The following is a 16,373-nucleotide window of genomic DNA, read 5'->3' on the forward strand; positions in this document are numbered from 1 at the left end:
GCTAATCCCCCTAACCTACACATTTTGGGACACTAAGGGGCAATTTAGCATGGCCAGTCCACCTAACTTGCACATCTTTGGACTGTGGGAGGAAACCAGAGCACCTGGAGGAAACCCACGCAGGCACGGGGAGAATGTGCAGACTCCGCACAGAGACCCAAGGCCGGAATTGAACCCAGGTCCCTGTGAGGGAGCAGTGCTAACCACTGTGCCACCGGGCTACCCATTTTGTGGAAACCCATTGGCAGACCAAACACCTCAAGTGCAACTAATCACTTAAAGAAATTGGAAAAGATTTTAAAGGGGGATTTATTTGAGATGCTCAAGTTGGCACAAATAGAATTTGTGCTGTAGGATTAGGTTATACCTTTGAACTTTATTAACAAATATATTTAGATTCCATCTTTTAAAAAAATGCTCCTTCAACAACAGTGTGTGCTGCAGAATAGGCTTGCCTTTGTCATGCTGCTGTACCCGTGCTCAGTGTCGCCATGGATGTATACGCAAATAGGCTGAAGTCTTCTCTGCCCCTGGGTAATGCTGTTTGGGTAAATTTGGGTAATGCTAACAGGCACTCCCCTGAGAGCAGAGTGACAGTTTTACAACTGCAACCGAGGCAATATTTGATTAGTTTCGCATTTGGTCGTCAGTGTCCATCCCTCCTCGACAGTAAGTTTATTGTTTTTCAATAACATTCCTAGTGACTGCTGTATCTCTCTTCCTCTTCTTGGTCATCTTATGCCATTTTCACATTGCCATCATTATGGAGTGCTTGGAAAGGTTATTCATGGCACCAATCAATTCTGGCCTACTAGATTGCCTGGATCCACTACAGTTCACCTATCGCCGCAACAGGTCCACAGCAGATGCCATCTCCCTGGCCCTGCACTCAGCCCTGGAACACCTAGATAACAAAGACACCTATGTCAGACTCCTATTCATAGACTGCAGCACAGCCTTCAACACCATTATTTCTAAGAGACTCATATCTAAACTTCATGGCCTGGGGCTCAGCTCCTGCCTCCTCATCTGGACTTCCTAACCCACAGACCGCAGTCAGTAAGGATGGGCAACAATGATCATCCTCAACATCGGTGCCCCGCAAGGCTGTGTTCTCAGCCTCTTACTATACTTATACACCTATGACTGTGCGGCCAAATTCCCCTCCAATTCAATTTTCAAGTTTGCTGATGACACCACTGTCGTGGGTCGAATCTCAAACAATGACGAGACACAGTACAGGAAAGAGATAGAGAATCTGGTGAATTGGTGCGACGACAATAATCTCTCCCTCAATGTCGTAAAAACAAAGGAGATAATCATCAACTTCAGGAACAGTAGTGGAGGACATGCCTCTGTCCACATCAGTGGGGATGAAGCAGAAATGGTCAAGAGCTTCATGTCTAGATCATCAACAACCTGTCCTGGTCCCTCCATGCAAATGCTTTAGTTAAGAAAGCCCACAAACACCTCTACTTTCTCAGGAAGCTAAGGCAATTTGGCATGTCCGCTTCAACTCTCACCAACTTTTACAGCTGCACCAGAGAAAGCATTCTTTCCGGTTGTATCACAGCTTGGTATGGCTTCTGCTCTGTCCAAGACCACAAGAAACTATAAAAAGTTGTGAATGAAGCCCAGTCCATTACTCAAACCATCCATCCCATCCATTGACACTGTCTACAATTCCCGCTGCCTCAGTAAAACAGCCAACAAAATCAAGGACTGCACACATCCCAGACGTACTCTCTTGCACCTTCTTCCATCGGAAAAAAATACAAAAGCCTGAGGTCACATACCAATCAACTCAAAAACAGTTTCTTCCCTGCTGCCATCAGACTTTAATGGAACCTACCTCACATTAAGTTGATCGTTTTCACACCCTAGCTAATACTTCAACACAACATTCTGCACTCTCTGCTTCCTGATGTATGGTATGCTTTGTATAATCTAGCACACAAGAAACAATACTTTTCACTGTATAATAACATATGTGATATAATAAATCAAATCAAATCAAATTTACCTCCCATCCTTTTCAACATGGTGGCTTCTCTTTTAATTAGCTGAGTCAAGTTGCAAAATGATATATGACCATCAGGTGGGTTAATTCATACAGTAGACTATCTAATGTAATGCAGGTGTAAAGTCATTGGGTATTCAGTTGACACAAAGTGGCAGAAACTGGATGCAACAAAGATGGACCAGAGATAAGAGAGACATTCAGGGTGCAGAGGACATTTACTTTAATTATAACACATAAGAACAGCTTCTCCCCTGCTATCGTCAGGCTTTTGGTTGGACCTACCATATACTGAGCTGATCTTTCTCTTCACCCTACCTGTAACTGCAACAATTATGCATTCTCTCCTCTCCTTCATCCCATGTACAGTATGTTTTGTGGCGTTCAAGAAACAATACTCTTCATTGTATTCCTGCACATGACAATAATAAATCAAAAGATGAGAACTTCAATTTTTTGGAGAGACTGGAGAAGAAATTGGAAATGTTTTTAAAGGGAGATTTAATTGCGATGCTCAAGTTGGCACGGACAGAATGGGCCAAATGACCTCCTCCTATACTGTAGGATTAGATTATCCATTTAAACTTTATTAAAATTTCATTTGCCGTTACGTAGAGTTTACAGCACAGAAAGCGACCATTCGACCTAATTGATCAATGCCAGTGTCTTGATTCATCTAAATAAATAGGATTTCTTTAAATTGTTGGGATATGGATATCACTGGCATCACCAGCCATAACCCATCCACAATGCCCTTATACATTTTGTCAAATTTAAAAATTGTTGCGTCACAACATTTAACCAACTTCAGAATTTTTGCCTCCACTACCTTACACGGAATGGCACTCCAGAGATTGGTCAGTTTTCATGTGATAAGCTTGCAACTTTTGCCTTTTCAAGGTGACACTAACTAAGCATGCCTGGCTTTTGTGTTATTAGCATCCCCATTATTAAATCCGTCAATGTTTTATTTGTTTTATTTTTGCATTACTTTTCTTCACCTCTTAGCTTATTAACCGGACACTGAAAGGTGATGAAGTAAATATTGATCAGGGTCCAAGGTCAGATGAAGAGCTGTATAAGACTCAAGCAGTAGAGGATTCTGATGATGAGATGACAGGAGCCGTGCTCAAACATCCCCATAAACCACTTAGAAAAAAGATGCAACGTCCCGAGGTATGACACTGGACCTGCTACATGTGGAGTTGTCTCTTGAGTGAGTTAAAGACGTGGACTGTCTAGTCAATCAAGGTCCATCTCTTAAGTGCTTTCATAAATCGCAATTTTGTGTCAAGCTGCTTCCTTGCACTGTCAACTTTACGCAGTAAACTGAATTCTGCCAAATGTAGAAACAAAGTTCTGACCTAAAGGTTTTGTCAAAATGATCAAGCCTGAAGGTATTGTTTGTTCTTTGTCAGGTGAAATGGAAGTGTGACAATCATAATGCATTTTCTTGTGTGTTTGAGGGGAATACTTAAAAATTCAGCTTTACCTTACAGACAGTTGGTATGTCTGGAAGGAATGTAGCTCAGATTTTGGGAGAGCAGGATAATTATTCGTTTCAACATTGCAAGTGGTTATGTTAAGTAGCGTTAATGGATTTTGTTTATTTAAGTTCTCCTAGGATTTCTGATTAGAGTGATTGACAGGGTCATGTGATGATGTGGTTTACGTGCAGAGCTGGGTCTGTAGCGGAGAGGAAAAAGTTTTTGCAGAAAACAGTCAGTTTTAGCTCAGAATTGTTTGAAGTCAGAGGCATGTGCCTGCTGTTCCTCAGAATTCACTCTCTCTCTACAAAATCTCTCTCTGAGAGCTTCAAGACTGTTAAACACAATGTATAGCAAGTATGCCTGGGTTTGTGAACTATATTTATTTGAAAATGGTTTGGAGCTATGCATGAATGGGACTTATTTGGAACTGGAACGGTCATAAGCTAGAAAGTGAATATTTATTTATGATTCCTCCTTCAATTCTCTCCTTATTCGAGCACTATTCTCTTTCAGAATGACACATTGGCTGAATGCCCTCTCCCACCACCATCAACAACAGCGCTCAGCCCTCCCAGCAAGGTCGCAGCCTCTGGCCCTCCTGACTCTGGAATCTGCCCATTGTCTAGAAATGGACAGGGATCACGGTGGCCCCCGCTAAAGAGGCTGCCTCCTCAGAAACATCTGGATCCCACAGCTGGCATTTTATTATTCCAGAGCTAGGTTCCATCCTGACAGCGGCGTGTGGGACCCAGGGCCCAAAACCCAGCCCAGAATTTGTGGGCTGGATGAGACAAACTGAGGTACAGTCTCTATCCATATGTGTTGACGCTGATCAGGAGAATGATCTCAGCCTTTTTTTCACACTCCGAGCCAGCTGTAGCATGCTGGCCAACATCAAGACAATCTGCGGACTTAACCTGAGCGCTTCCTATAACTCAGCCCTCCATTAGGTTTCTTCACTAATTCATGGACAGGGCAACTGCTTACCTGCTAAAAGATCAGTGCTGATTTACACAGCAAGTGGTGAGAATCTGGAATGCACTGCCTGAGAATGTGGCAGAGACAGATTCAATCATGGCTTTGTAAAGGGAATTATATAAGCAGATTATTCTTGAAGGCCTGCTTTTTCAACCTTCACCCTTAACCCCTGGGGGTGGCATGGCAGCACAGTGGTTAGCACTGCTACTTCACAATGAATTCGATTCCCAGCTTGCTTCATTCTCTGTGCAGAATCTGCATGTTCTCCCTGTGTGTGGGTGGGTTTCTTCTGGGTGCTCCGGTTTCCTTCCACAGTCTGAAAGACGTGCTGGTTAGGTGGATTGATGTATTCGAACAGGTCTCAGACTGGGGCGACTAGGGGGTTTTCACAGTAACTTCATTGCAATGGACGGGGATCGCGATGGCCCCTGCTTAAGAGTTTACTTGCAGTAAGTCTATTTGTGACACTAATATGGCCAGCACGGTGGTTAACACTGCTGTCTCATAGCTCCAGGAACCTGGGTTCAATTCCCAATCTAGGTGACTGTCTGTGCGGAGTCTGCACATTCTCCCCATGTCTGCATGGGTTTCCTCCCACACTCCAAAGATGTGCAGGCTAGGTGGATTGGCTGTGGTAAATTGCCCGTTAGTGTTAGGAGGATTAGTAGGGTCAATACTTGGGGTTACAGGATATGGCTTGGGTGGGATTGTTGTCGCTGCGAGCTCAATGGAAGGAGTAACAGAAATACAGAGTACTGGGCTAATGGTAAGATACTTGGTGGCGTGGATGAGCAGAGAGATCTCGGTGTCCATGTGCATAGATCCCTGAAAGTTGGCACCCAGGTTGATAGGGTTGTTAAGAAGGCGTACGGTGTGTTACCTTTTATTAGTAGAGGGATTGAGTTTCAGAGCCATGAGCTAATGTTGCAGCTGTACAAAACTCTGATGTGGCTGCACTTGGAGTATTGCGTACAGTTCTGGTCGCCGCATTATAGGAAAGATGTGGAAACATTGGAAAGGGTGCAGAGGAGGTTTACCAGGATGTTGCCTGGTATGGTGGGAAGGTCTTATGAGGAAAGGCTGAGGGACTTGAAGCTGTTTTCATTAGAGAGAAGAAAGTTAAGAGGTGACTTAATAGAGGCATAAAAGATGATTACAGGATTAGATAGAGTGGACAGAGAGAGCCTTTTTCCTCAGATGGTGATGGCTAGCAGAGGACATAGCTTTAAATTGATCGGTGATAGATATAGGACAGGTGTCAAAGATAGATTCTTTACTCAGAGAGTAGTAAGAGCATAGAATACCCTGCCTGCAACAGTAGTGGACTCGCCAATATTAAATGGATTTAAATGGTCATTGGATAAACATATGGATGATATTGGAATAGTGTAGGTTTGATGGGCTTTAGGTTGGTTTCACAGGTTGGCGTGACATTGAGGGCCAAAGGGCCTGTACTGCGCTGTAATGTTCTATGTTTAATGGGCCAAATGGCCTCCTTTTGCACTGTAGGGATTCTATGAATTCTATGATTCTAATACTTAAAACAGTTAAAACTTCCACCAGTCAGCTCTCCCTATCAAAGGGCTGACATCTGGGACTATTACCTATATAAACACCTGAGGAGAAAAAGAATGTGCAGAGCTGCAGGGATAGGCTGGGGTGGCAGGACGAACTGAGCTGCTTCAGCTGACATGGTCTTTACAAGCCAAATGGCCTCTTCCTCTGCTATAAACCTTCCATGAACCTACACATATGTTTCCTTTTCTCAGGTAGAGGTAAGACACCCTAAGCCGCCTCCCAGAAAGAGAAGCACCACTGCCAGTAACGGTGAATCCATGTGATGTTGTGGAGCCACTGGACTACAGCCGCCCGGACTAGACCTCTTGTTTTACTGTCCTGCCTTCACGAGCCAAGCACCATGTGACACACTGGGAACCGCTAAGAAACCACCGGCTGGAACGTGCTTCACCAGTACCTGCAGATGCCTCCAGCGGCGATCTATAAGTATAATCCGCATCAAAACATGTTTTCTCTTTGTTTGCTTTACACGACTGTGGTGAAACTAAATTCAGAGCCATGCTGAAATAATCAGCATGTTTGTAAACCTTCATTTTCTTTTGTGCAAGAACATTCCAGCACGTCTGTAGTACTTGACCGTCAGAATTAGTTCCTTTGCTTTGGAACAATCTAGAAAAAAAACAGGTTCAAAACTTTTGAGCTATCGTTTATGTAAACTGGGATATCTGCCCTGCTGTTATACCATACACAGGCCTATCTATCAGTGTATGGGCATGTGTGCTAGTCTGCTTACAGATATGTCTATTACACTGCAGGCAGACATGTGTTATGCTGCACAGAAGTGTATTCGATGTACTGTACATGTTTATATATGTTGCACTGTTCACAGGCATCTATAATGAATTGTGTATGGTATACCTGATGTATTGTGTGCAGTGTATCTGTTGCATTGTACACAGGTATATCTTTTGTACTGTCTGCAGGTAGATATGCTGTATGGTACGTACACTGGTATATCTGTTGTATTTGTAGTTTGATGTGTTTGATGTATAAGTTGAGACTCATAAGCACATTGTGCGCAAAATTAAGTCGATAAAACTGACAATGCTTATCAGGATTATTTTTCTTTTGAGGAAGAGAAACACTCTGTGACTCTCGCACCATTGATGACGACAGAAGAGATTTTATTTCTGCATCAAAACACAAAGCCGAGCAGCTTTTATGTTTATTTTTATGGAACATTGAGATTCAATAATTGTTTTATGACTCCCTGTTCATGGCTGTAGAATTTTCCAGCACAACAGAGTCCATTCAGGAACCAAAAGATCGACCTCCTCTCTGTACTCTGAATAGTGTTTAGCCTACGTGGCATTTACTACGTAAGGATTCATCTATTAAGAGGGTTATGTGCTTTAATTTTGAGTCGGAGAGGAAGAAGTGAATTAGGAATGATAATAATAGAGGAACATAGGAGCAGGCCATTCAGTCCCTCATGTCTGTTCTACCATTCAGCTAGACCATGGCTGATCTGTACCTCAACTCCGTTTACCTGCCAATGCTCCATCTCTCAATTACAGTTTTGAAACTTAACGTACTCCTTCCCTTGAAAACCAAGACCTGAGCTGATAATGCTCAAGATTAAACTCTCAGTCGAGCTGAAGGAGTCTGATGGGGACATTATTGCACAAACACTAAATTCATGGAATGATACAGGTCAATTTTATTTTGAGTGTCAAAGTTCTCATATTTTTATCTGAATATTTTTAAATACAGTTTTGCTTTCAAGTCATTAAAAACAACTGTAGCAGAAGTTGCTGTTTGTCTCAAATGGTGAAGGTAATTGAATGTGATTGCAGGGAAAGGGGTGAGCCAGATATGATTATCCCACAATAACCATGTCTGCGTAACGTGACTTTTCTCTATAAAATCTCATGGTGTAAGAGCCCCTGTCAATAGTGTCAACCGTGGTCTGAATAGGATATGTTGACAGGGACTAAGAAAGAAATGTCATTATAATTACAGCCTAAAAATTGTATCAAACATAATTATGTACAAATGTCCATCATCTCTATATTAAACAGGTTAGGACTTCTGAAAATAAATAGCAGACAGGAGAATTTAATACATGTACAACAAATGTTCCTTCCACTAATATCACCTGACATATACCATTTAATATGAAATGAATAATTTATAAATTTCCTGACTACTTAAGAAAATGTATTTTTCTGTCCAGTTATGTAGGATTTCCCCCCTTCCCCTGTGCTTTGCAATATTCTCTAAGTGTGGCCAAGGGGCAGTGGTCAACTGTGGCTCAGATGGTGTCACTCTGAGTTAGAAGGTTGTAGGTTCACACCTTGCATCAAGGATTTGAGCACAACATCTTGGCTGAAACTCCAATGGAATACTGAGGGAGTGCTGCACTGTCAGACATGCTGCCTTTTGGATAAGGACAGAGACACAGAGCGGGATCTTATGGGGTAATTGGCTACAGTGATTACATATCTAACATGATGAATTTGCTGTAAAATGCTTTGGGTCACATGAAAAAGGTGCCATATAAATTCTGTTCTTGGATCTTTGCTGTTTTAGCTAGCAATTCTTAACTTCGCAGGAAGTTTCTGGATTAATCCCTGCTCCATGACAGTTCTATCCCCAGAGCTCACCGCTGAGGGGAGGCTGTGGCTGCGGGGATTACCGAGCCCCCATACTCAGCTGAAATACAGCAGATCATCAGTGCAAAGCCTCTACAGTACCTCCATGCTGTAAATTCCTGATGCTGGAGATTTAGTTGCAGGTAGTATAGGGAACAAGCGCGTGATCCACAAGTTACTTTTTTGGCTTATTTTGATGCAAACTGTCATCCAGGTGTTCGATTCCAGAAGGGCCTCGTGAATTTGTGTATTGCCGAAGAATATTTGAGGGTGCGTTTACGGTCACGGAATTGCTGAGGCATGCATTAAACTGTAGCAGGCATACAGTATAGAGAATGTGTTTAGATGAGAGTTTCTCTTTAATATGTGGACTGGAATCTCACTGGTCTGCTTGCTTGTGGTTAATTGTGTGTACTTTAGTATTCCTTAGCTTGTCACTTCAGTGACTCATTACTGCCACATTTATTTAGCTTTTAGACAGGCTGATGTCTTCAGTTACAATTTTAAACTGACACCCCATGGGTCTGCCCAGGTGGATGTAAAAGTTCTCATGGCATGGTTTAGAAATAGAGCAGGAGAGTTCACCCTGGTGTCCTGGCCAATATTTATCCATCAAGCTACGCCTGAAAACCAAATATCTGGTCTTTATCACATTGCTGTTTGTGGGAACAAATTGGCTGCTATATTTCCTACAGTGAGCACACTTCATAAAAGGACTCGATTGATTGTAAAGATTCTTTTGGACCTCTGGAGGATGAGAAAGCCACAATGTAAACACAAGCCTTTCTTTATTTTCCAGGCCAAATTGGTAAATGCGTCAAGTCTCTTGGAACCTTGTTGCTCTTGGCCAGCTATTAATATTTTTCTTACCTGCAAATACCAAGGGCATTTTTGTCCATTGTTGTAGAGTTGAACAGCACAATTAGAAAGCCAAATACACTAAAAGCGTGCTGGATGATTTGCATGAGTTCTAACATGGCTGTTTTTTTTTTCTCTGGTTGGGAAATCTAGATGAAGGGCTGAGACTGAGGTTGAAAGGAGCAGGGGAGATGAGGTGAATCATAAAGCTGTAGCTTGATAGTTACAAGTTTGGGTTTCCTCTGATGTCCTTGTCAAATAGCCTTGTATATAACCCCCTCTCCTCTCCCTTTGCATTAAGTAAGCTTTTCCAATTAATGCTGCCAGTATGACAGAACAATATGTCAATCGCTTTGTGCCGCTGAGGATGCTATGACTTAAATACATTGAAAGAAGCAGTGTGTTCCAACCCAACAGCAATGTAGGCCTAACTGGCTGGGGGTAGGGAGATCTCTTAATATGTAACCCAATATAGGGACTCTTGTAATAACTGACTTAATATTGTTCCTTTCTGAAATTGTTCAACTTAGCTATGGTTTCCTTCTCTGTAACTTTCCACCCAATCTCATGGGGGATGTGACTGTTCAGTAGTGATAGTTCCTCCTTTGTAACTGTGATCACAAACTGGTGAACATGAATGTAAGTGTCAGGAAGTCTTACCTGTTCCTATTGGGCTAATTTGATGGTTCCAAAAATGCTTAGCCACAGGACATGAGGGCTTTGTGGTCTCACCAGCCTATGATTTAATTGTGCCCTGATTAGCACAGAAGCAAAAAACATTGGAAAATGACTTTCATTTGGCTTTGAAACTGCATGCGTGCATGCAAGTAGAGTTAGGTTTTGAAGGTAAAATGTGCAGAACGAACATGTACTTTAACTAGAATGTCATAGTATGTCATCTTTCACAAAGATCATTTCACGCTAATGCAACCACAAAGTGTCTTACAGATCTTTTCCAAGACTTGCGTGAATAAACTGAGTTTACTTGGGTTTTAATATACACAGTGGATCGATATTCTGAATATGACTTGGGGGCCTCTTAGGACCTGACTTCCCCTTCCCCAGCAGACATGAGCCCTCAGCAGACATACCTGGCCCCAATTCCTTAGCCTCCCAAACACAGATAGTACTTGCAAAGGCATGCTAGGACGAAGAGACTGGAGGACTGAAGTAAATTAATTCTCTGTTCTGGTCAGTATTATAAGCTAAATAGTCAAAACTTTGAACAATTTCTATGAAGTGTATTGGGGAAGAGCAGGTAAGAGTTGATCGCTCCAACATAAATCAAACAATTATCACCATGAGTCAAAATGGTCTCCTACTGTTTTAAAATTTTGATGTGGAGATGCCGGTGTTGGATTAAGGTGGGCACAGTAAGTAGAATATCAACGTAAGGTTAAAGTCCAACAGGTTTATTTGGTGCATAAACTTTTGGAGCACTGTCCCTTCATCAAGTGCATGAAGAATTCAGTTTACGAATAGGACATATATAGACACAAACTCAATTATACGGTTATGGTTGGAATGCGAGTCTTAACAGATAACCAAGTCTTTACAGATGCAGACAGTGCAATTGGAGAGAGGGTTAAGCACAGGTTAAAGAGGCGTGAATTGTGTCCAGGCAAGACAGATTTTGCAACCCCAGGCAAGTCGTGGCTTGGACAACATAGAATCACTGAGCAGAAACTGATAGCCAAGTTCCGTACACCTAAGACAGCCTCGACCGGGATCTTGGGTTCATGTCACACTATCTGTAACTCCCATGACTTGCCTGGGTCTGCAAAATCTCACTAACTGTCCTGGCTGGAGACAATTCACAGCTCTTTAACCTGTGCTTAATCCTCTCTCCACTCGCATTGTCTGCACCTGAAAAGACTTGAATACCCGTTAAGACTCGCATTCCAACCATTATCTTGTAATTGAGTTTGTGTCTATATATGCCCTGTCTGTGAACTGAACTCTTCACTCACCTGATGAAAGGGCAACGCTCCAAAAGTTCATACTACCAGATAAACTTGTCGGACTTTAACCTAGCATTTTTAAATTAGTGTGCTTTATTTTAGGTGGAATAGAATCAGACTAGTCAGTGTTGTGCTATCTTTTTGGCACTATGATTTTAATGTGGTTCACATCCTTCCATCTAGAAGAGACAACAGACACACAGCAAACAAGGTGTGGTCTCTATATTTGGTCCACCTCTGCTGATGGTTTGAAAGCCAATACTTGAGAGATGGGCACTGCTCATGAAGCTGCCACGTGTTGTAGGTTGTTGCTTTAGACATTGGCACCTGGTGCCAAGCTGCTGAAGCCACTGGTTGTCATGATGGTGCACATCAGGTCACAGGAGATGTCATTGTTTCCCTCCTTTGCCAGCTAGTGACTCCAAGGGAATGATATTTGGAGTTTAGGGCCTTCATGTCACGCTTGCAAACATACTTGAAGAGGAGGCTTGGGTGTCCCACAGCTCATGTGGCTACCCCCCAATACAGAAGATTTTTAGGTATGCTGCCATCTCCCTGGCAATGTTAATGGATGATACATCAGACCAGAGAAGTAGGTTTCTTTCACTACGGGGCATTAAGGAACCAGCTGGGTTTTTATGACAGACACTTTCACATTTGCTCTTTCTGATACTGTGTTTTTTTTAATCCAGAAAAACAAATTCAATTTCCTAACCTGTCAGGGGGGGGATTTGAATTCATATTCTGTGGGTTATGTAGATTAAATTGAAAACACTGATTTCACTATTGTCAGACTATCTCCGGAGGGAGGGGCTGGGTCAACATACAGCAACCATGTGGAGTTTTACTAGACCTGAATCAATACAGACAAGGACCAGGAGCCCTCACCAGGCTGAATCCTGGCTGTACAGCAAGAGAACACAGATTCAAAGTGAATGTCAGAAAGGTGTCTGGAAGTTTGTTATGAAAATAGCACTCAACACATATAATAGATTTTGAAATAGAGTGCTGTGGGCTTTTAAAATATAGCAGGATGGTGTGATCGGGAAGGATGCAAGGTTTTTCTCCTGAATTGATGAGCTGAACAGATATCCTCATCCTGATCAATTTGTGATCAGGCAGGAAATGTCGCAAGGTTTCCTCATTTCACTCTAAGTAACTTTGTACTTCAGATTCCGAGTTGGTAAAAATCAAACAAAAAAAAAATGGCATTTGCAGTCCATCGGCTAAAGCGCCATCAAAAGTTTCAGGGTATTTGCTTGGAATTAAACAACAGCTGTAGACAATAATTCAATAATACAGAGTGTTGGAGAGATTTCAGAAATTTTTCAAGTTTTGTTGGCTCCTTGAGGATTGGGCAAGTTCTGGGAAACTGTTTAACATTCACAGTGTTCAGATCCCTTCATGGCTTTTTCCCCATCTCTGTAACCACCCCCACTCCTCAGATTTCTAAATCCCTGACTCCAGACCTCCGCACATTCAAAACTCTCCCTCCTCACCACCCCGCTAAACAAACCCAAGTTCTTGCGACAAAACAGAAAACATCCGCACTTTTGTTGTTATATGGAATAGGATTATTCCCCCCATGTTTTGTTTCTAGAAACCTGAATCTTATTACAGAACACAACCCGGAATGCATTGCCCGGAAGGGTGGCGGAAGCAGAATCAATAGGCATGGGACAAATGCAAAATACTGACTGCGGATGCTGGAATCTGATATAAGAACGCAAAATGCTGGAAAATCTCAGCAAGTCTGACAGCATCTATGGAGAGAGAGTAGAGCCAACGTTTTGAGTCCAGATGATCCTTCAGGGTTTTGATGAAGGATTGTCTAGACTCAAAATGTTGGCTCTATTTTCTCTCCATAGATGCTGTCAGACCTGCTGAGATTTTCCAGCATCTTTCTGTTTTTGTAATAGGAAAAATAATTCAATTGGAACTAGAGTTGGAATAAGGTTAAAAAATGTCAGGCTGTAAAGAAGGAACGGGTGAATACAATTAGCTGGGTAGCTAGTACAGGCAGAATGGCTTCCTTCTGTATGAAGAGATTCTATAAGGCACTTGACCTAGGCCAGCCATGTGGCCGTATAGCAGCCTTCACTACAGCAAATTGCTAAGTTTCTGATAATCCCATTAAACTCCTGTCAACTAGGTTGCTTCATAAACAAAATATAGTTGTAACTATAATTTGCCTCCTATCGCTTGACAGCAGCAGTGAATAGAATTCCTAAGGGATGCCAACTCTTTTGCGTGCTAATATCACAGTTACAGTCTCAAAACATTCTTCACGTAAAAGGCTGGACAATAATTTAAAAAAAGAAAAAAATTGAATGGGTAGATAAGTTAGAAGCTATACACTGGCGTTAAATGTTGAGCGCACAACTATTAACTAATCTGATTTTGCACTGCAGTAGTGGGCAACAGTATGGACATGTGCTGCCTTATCTCTGAGTACAATATCACTGTGCTAGCTTGTTCACACACAGACACATTGAGTGCGAATGTAAAAAGAATTTCATGTTTTTGTAACAATTATATTGACTTAACTGTGCTACACGACACTGTACATCTGTAAAAGAATGATGTACATGTTGAAATATGTACTTGTACTTTTCATTGGCGCGTATTTAAAAGAATTTGTTTGCAAGATGCACTGGTTTTAATATCTTTAATGAATGACAGGCTAATGAGGTTAGATGGTGATCGTCTTAATTTCTACTGTGTTTTTCTTTCCTTCTGGTGTGCAAAAATCTTCTTTGTTTCTTTAAAGTTGCAACAAATAACTGCAGATCTGGCAGGCCAGAGCACTTTACAGTTGTATTCATTCACGTTTGTGTGCCCTGACTACAACAGTTAACTGTATATAGAGCATCTGTTGTTGCTGTTACACTGGTTGCATTCAGAGTGCTGCATGAATTAAAGGATTGTTGTCTTATATACATTTGTCACAGAACTCTTGCCATTGTAATAAAAGACTGAAAGATTATAACAGAAATGGCTGCAGTTTCTTGCTTTGGGAACATATACACAATGCACAGCTACTGTTTTTTAAAAGCACAGTTCATTAGATCTCTGCTGCAAAGTTGATTAGATTGAGACATGTGTTCACGTAATGTCCAAACCCACTAAGCCTACTCAGTGTAGAGGCACTAAACATGGGCATGATATTTTCCTCAGGAAGGGGAGGGTGAAGTTAAGAGTTTTTATCAGGCTGCTCTTCGATTTTCCGAATAGGCAACAATAACAACTCAAATTATATAGAACATAGAACATAGAACATAGAACATTACAGCGCAGAACAGGCCCTTCGGCCCACGATGTTGCGCCGACCAGCTACAAAAACAATGACCCACTAGCCTATACCAATCCCTTTTCGTCCATAAACCTATCCAGAGATCTCTTAAACGCCCCCAAACTAGACGCATTTACAACCGCAGCAGGCAGGGCATTCCAATCCCTCACCACCCGCTGGGTAAAGAACCTACCCCTGACATCCGTCCTGTAGCTACCCCCCCTTAATTTAAAGCCATGCCCCCTCGTGCTAGCTTTCTCCATCCGAGGAAAAAGGCTATCACTATCCACCCTATCTAAACCTCTAATCATCTTATATGTTTCAATAAGATCCCCTCTTAGCCGCCTTCTTTCCAACGAAAACAACCCTAAATCCCTCAGTCTCTCCTCGTAGGACCTCCCCACCATACCAGGCAACATCCTAGTAAACCTCCTCTGCACCCTCTCCAACGCCTCCACATCCTTCTTGTAATGCGGGGACCAGAACTGCACACAGTACTCCAAGTGCGGCCGCACTAGAGTAGTGTACAGTTGCAACATTACACTGCGACTCCTAAATTCAATCCCCCTACCAATAAACGCCAAGACACCGTACGCCTTCTTAACAACCTTATCTACTTGATTCCCAACTTTCAGGGATCTATGTACACACACACCTAGATCCCTCTGTTCATCCACACTATTCAAAGTCCTCCCGTTAGCCCTATACTCGACACATCTGTTGCTCCTACCAAAGTGAATTACCTCACACTTCTCCGCATTAAATTCCATCCGCCACCTCTCGGCCCAGCTCTGCAACCTATCTAAGTCTCCCTGCAGACTATGACACCCTTCCTCACAATCTACCACACCTCCAATTTTGGTGTCATCAGCAAATTTACTAATCCACCCAACTATACCCTCATCCAGATCATTAATAAAAATTACAAACAACAGTGGCCCCAAAACAGATCCCTGAGGCACACCACTCGTAACTGTACTCCATGATGAATATTTACCATCCACCACCACCCTCTGTCTCCTATCTGATAGCCAATTCCTGATCCAACTTCCTAGATTACCCACAATCCCATACATCTGCATTTTCTGCAGAAGCCTACCATGGTGAACCTTATCGAACGCCTTACTAAAATCCATGTATACCACGTCAACTGCCTTGCCCCCATCCACCTCTTTGGTCACCTTCTCAAAAAACTCAATAAGGTTAGTAAGGCACGACCTACCCGCTACAAAACCATGCTGACTATTTCTAATCAATTCATTACACTCCAAATAACTATAAATCCTATCCCTAATAATTTTTTCTAAAACCTTGCCCACAACAGAAGTAAGACTCACCGGTCTATAATTCCCGGCAAAGTCTCTGTTCCCCTTCTTAAACAATGGGACAACATTCGCTATCCTCCAATCCTCCGGGACTACACCAGAGACCAATGACGACCTGAAGATCTGAGCCAGAGGCTCTGCAATCACCTCTCTAGCCTCCCAGAGAATCCTAGGGTAGATCCCATCCGGACCAGGGGACTTATCTATTTTCAGCCCCTCAAGAATTTCCAGCACATCTCCTTTATCAACCGTAATACTGTCTATTTTACACCCCTGC

At 42.4% G+C, this 16,373-nt stretch overlaps 1 protein-coding gene across 5 annotated transcripts in view; it reads left to right on the forward strand.

Moving 5' to 3' along the window:
- reep1 (receptor accessory protein 1) overlaps positions 1-8,583 on the forward strand; it is an 82,919-nt gene extending 74,336 nt beyond the window's left edge. For 4 of the 5 annotated variants that reach the window (XM_080198013.1, XM_080197941.1, XM_080198160.1 and 1 more), the window contains 2 exons: positions 3,051-3,196; positions 6,258-8,583. In XM_080198013.1, coding sequence (XP_080054139.1) covers positions 3,051-3,196; positions 6,258-6,329 — 218 coding nt within the window. In that variant the 3' untranslated portion in view covers positions 6,330-8,583. The remainder of the gene's footprint in view (positions 1-3,050; positions 3,197-6,257) is intronic. The other variant, XM_080198190.1, reaches the window with a different exon arrangement.
- The last annotated feature ends 7,790 nt before the right edge of the window (positions 8,584-16,373 follow it).

This window comes from Carcharhinus amblyrhynchos, chromosome 1, assembly GCF_965287045.1.
Source record: "Carcharhinus amblyrhynchos chromosome 1, sCarAmb.v2.hapA, whole genome shotgun sequence".
Classification (NCBI taxonomy): Eukaryota; Metazoa; Chordata; class Chondrichthyes; order Carcharhiniformes; family Carcharhinidae; genus Carcharhinus; species Carcharhinus amblyrhynchos.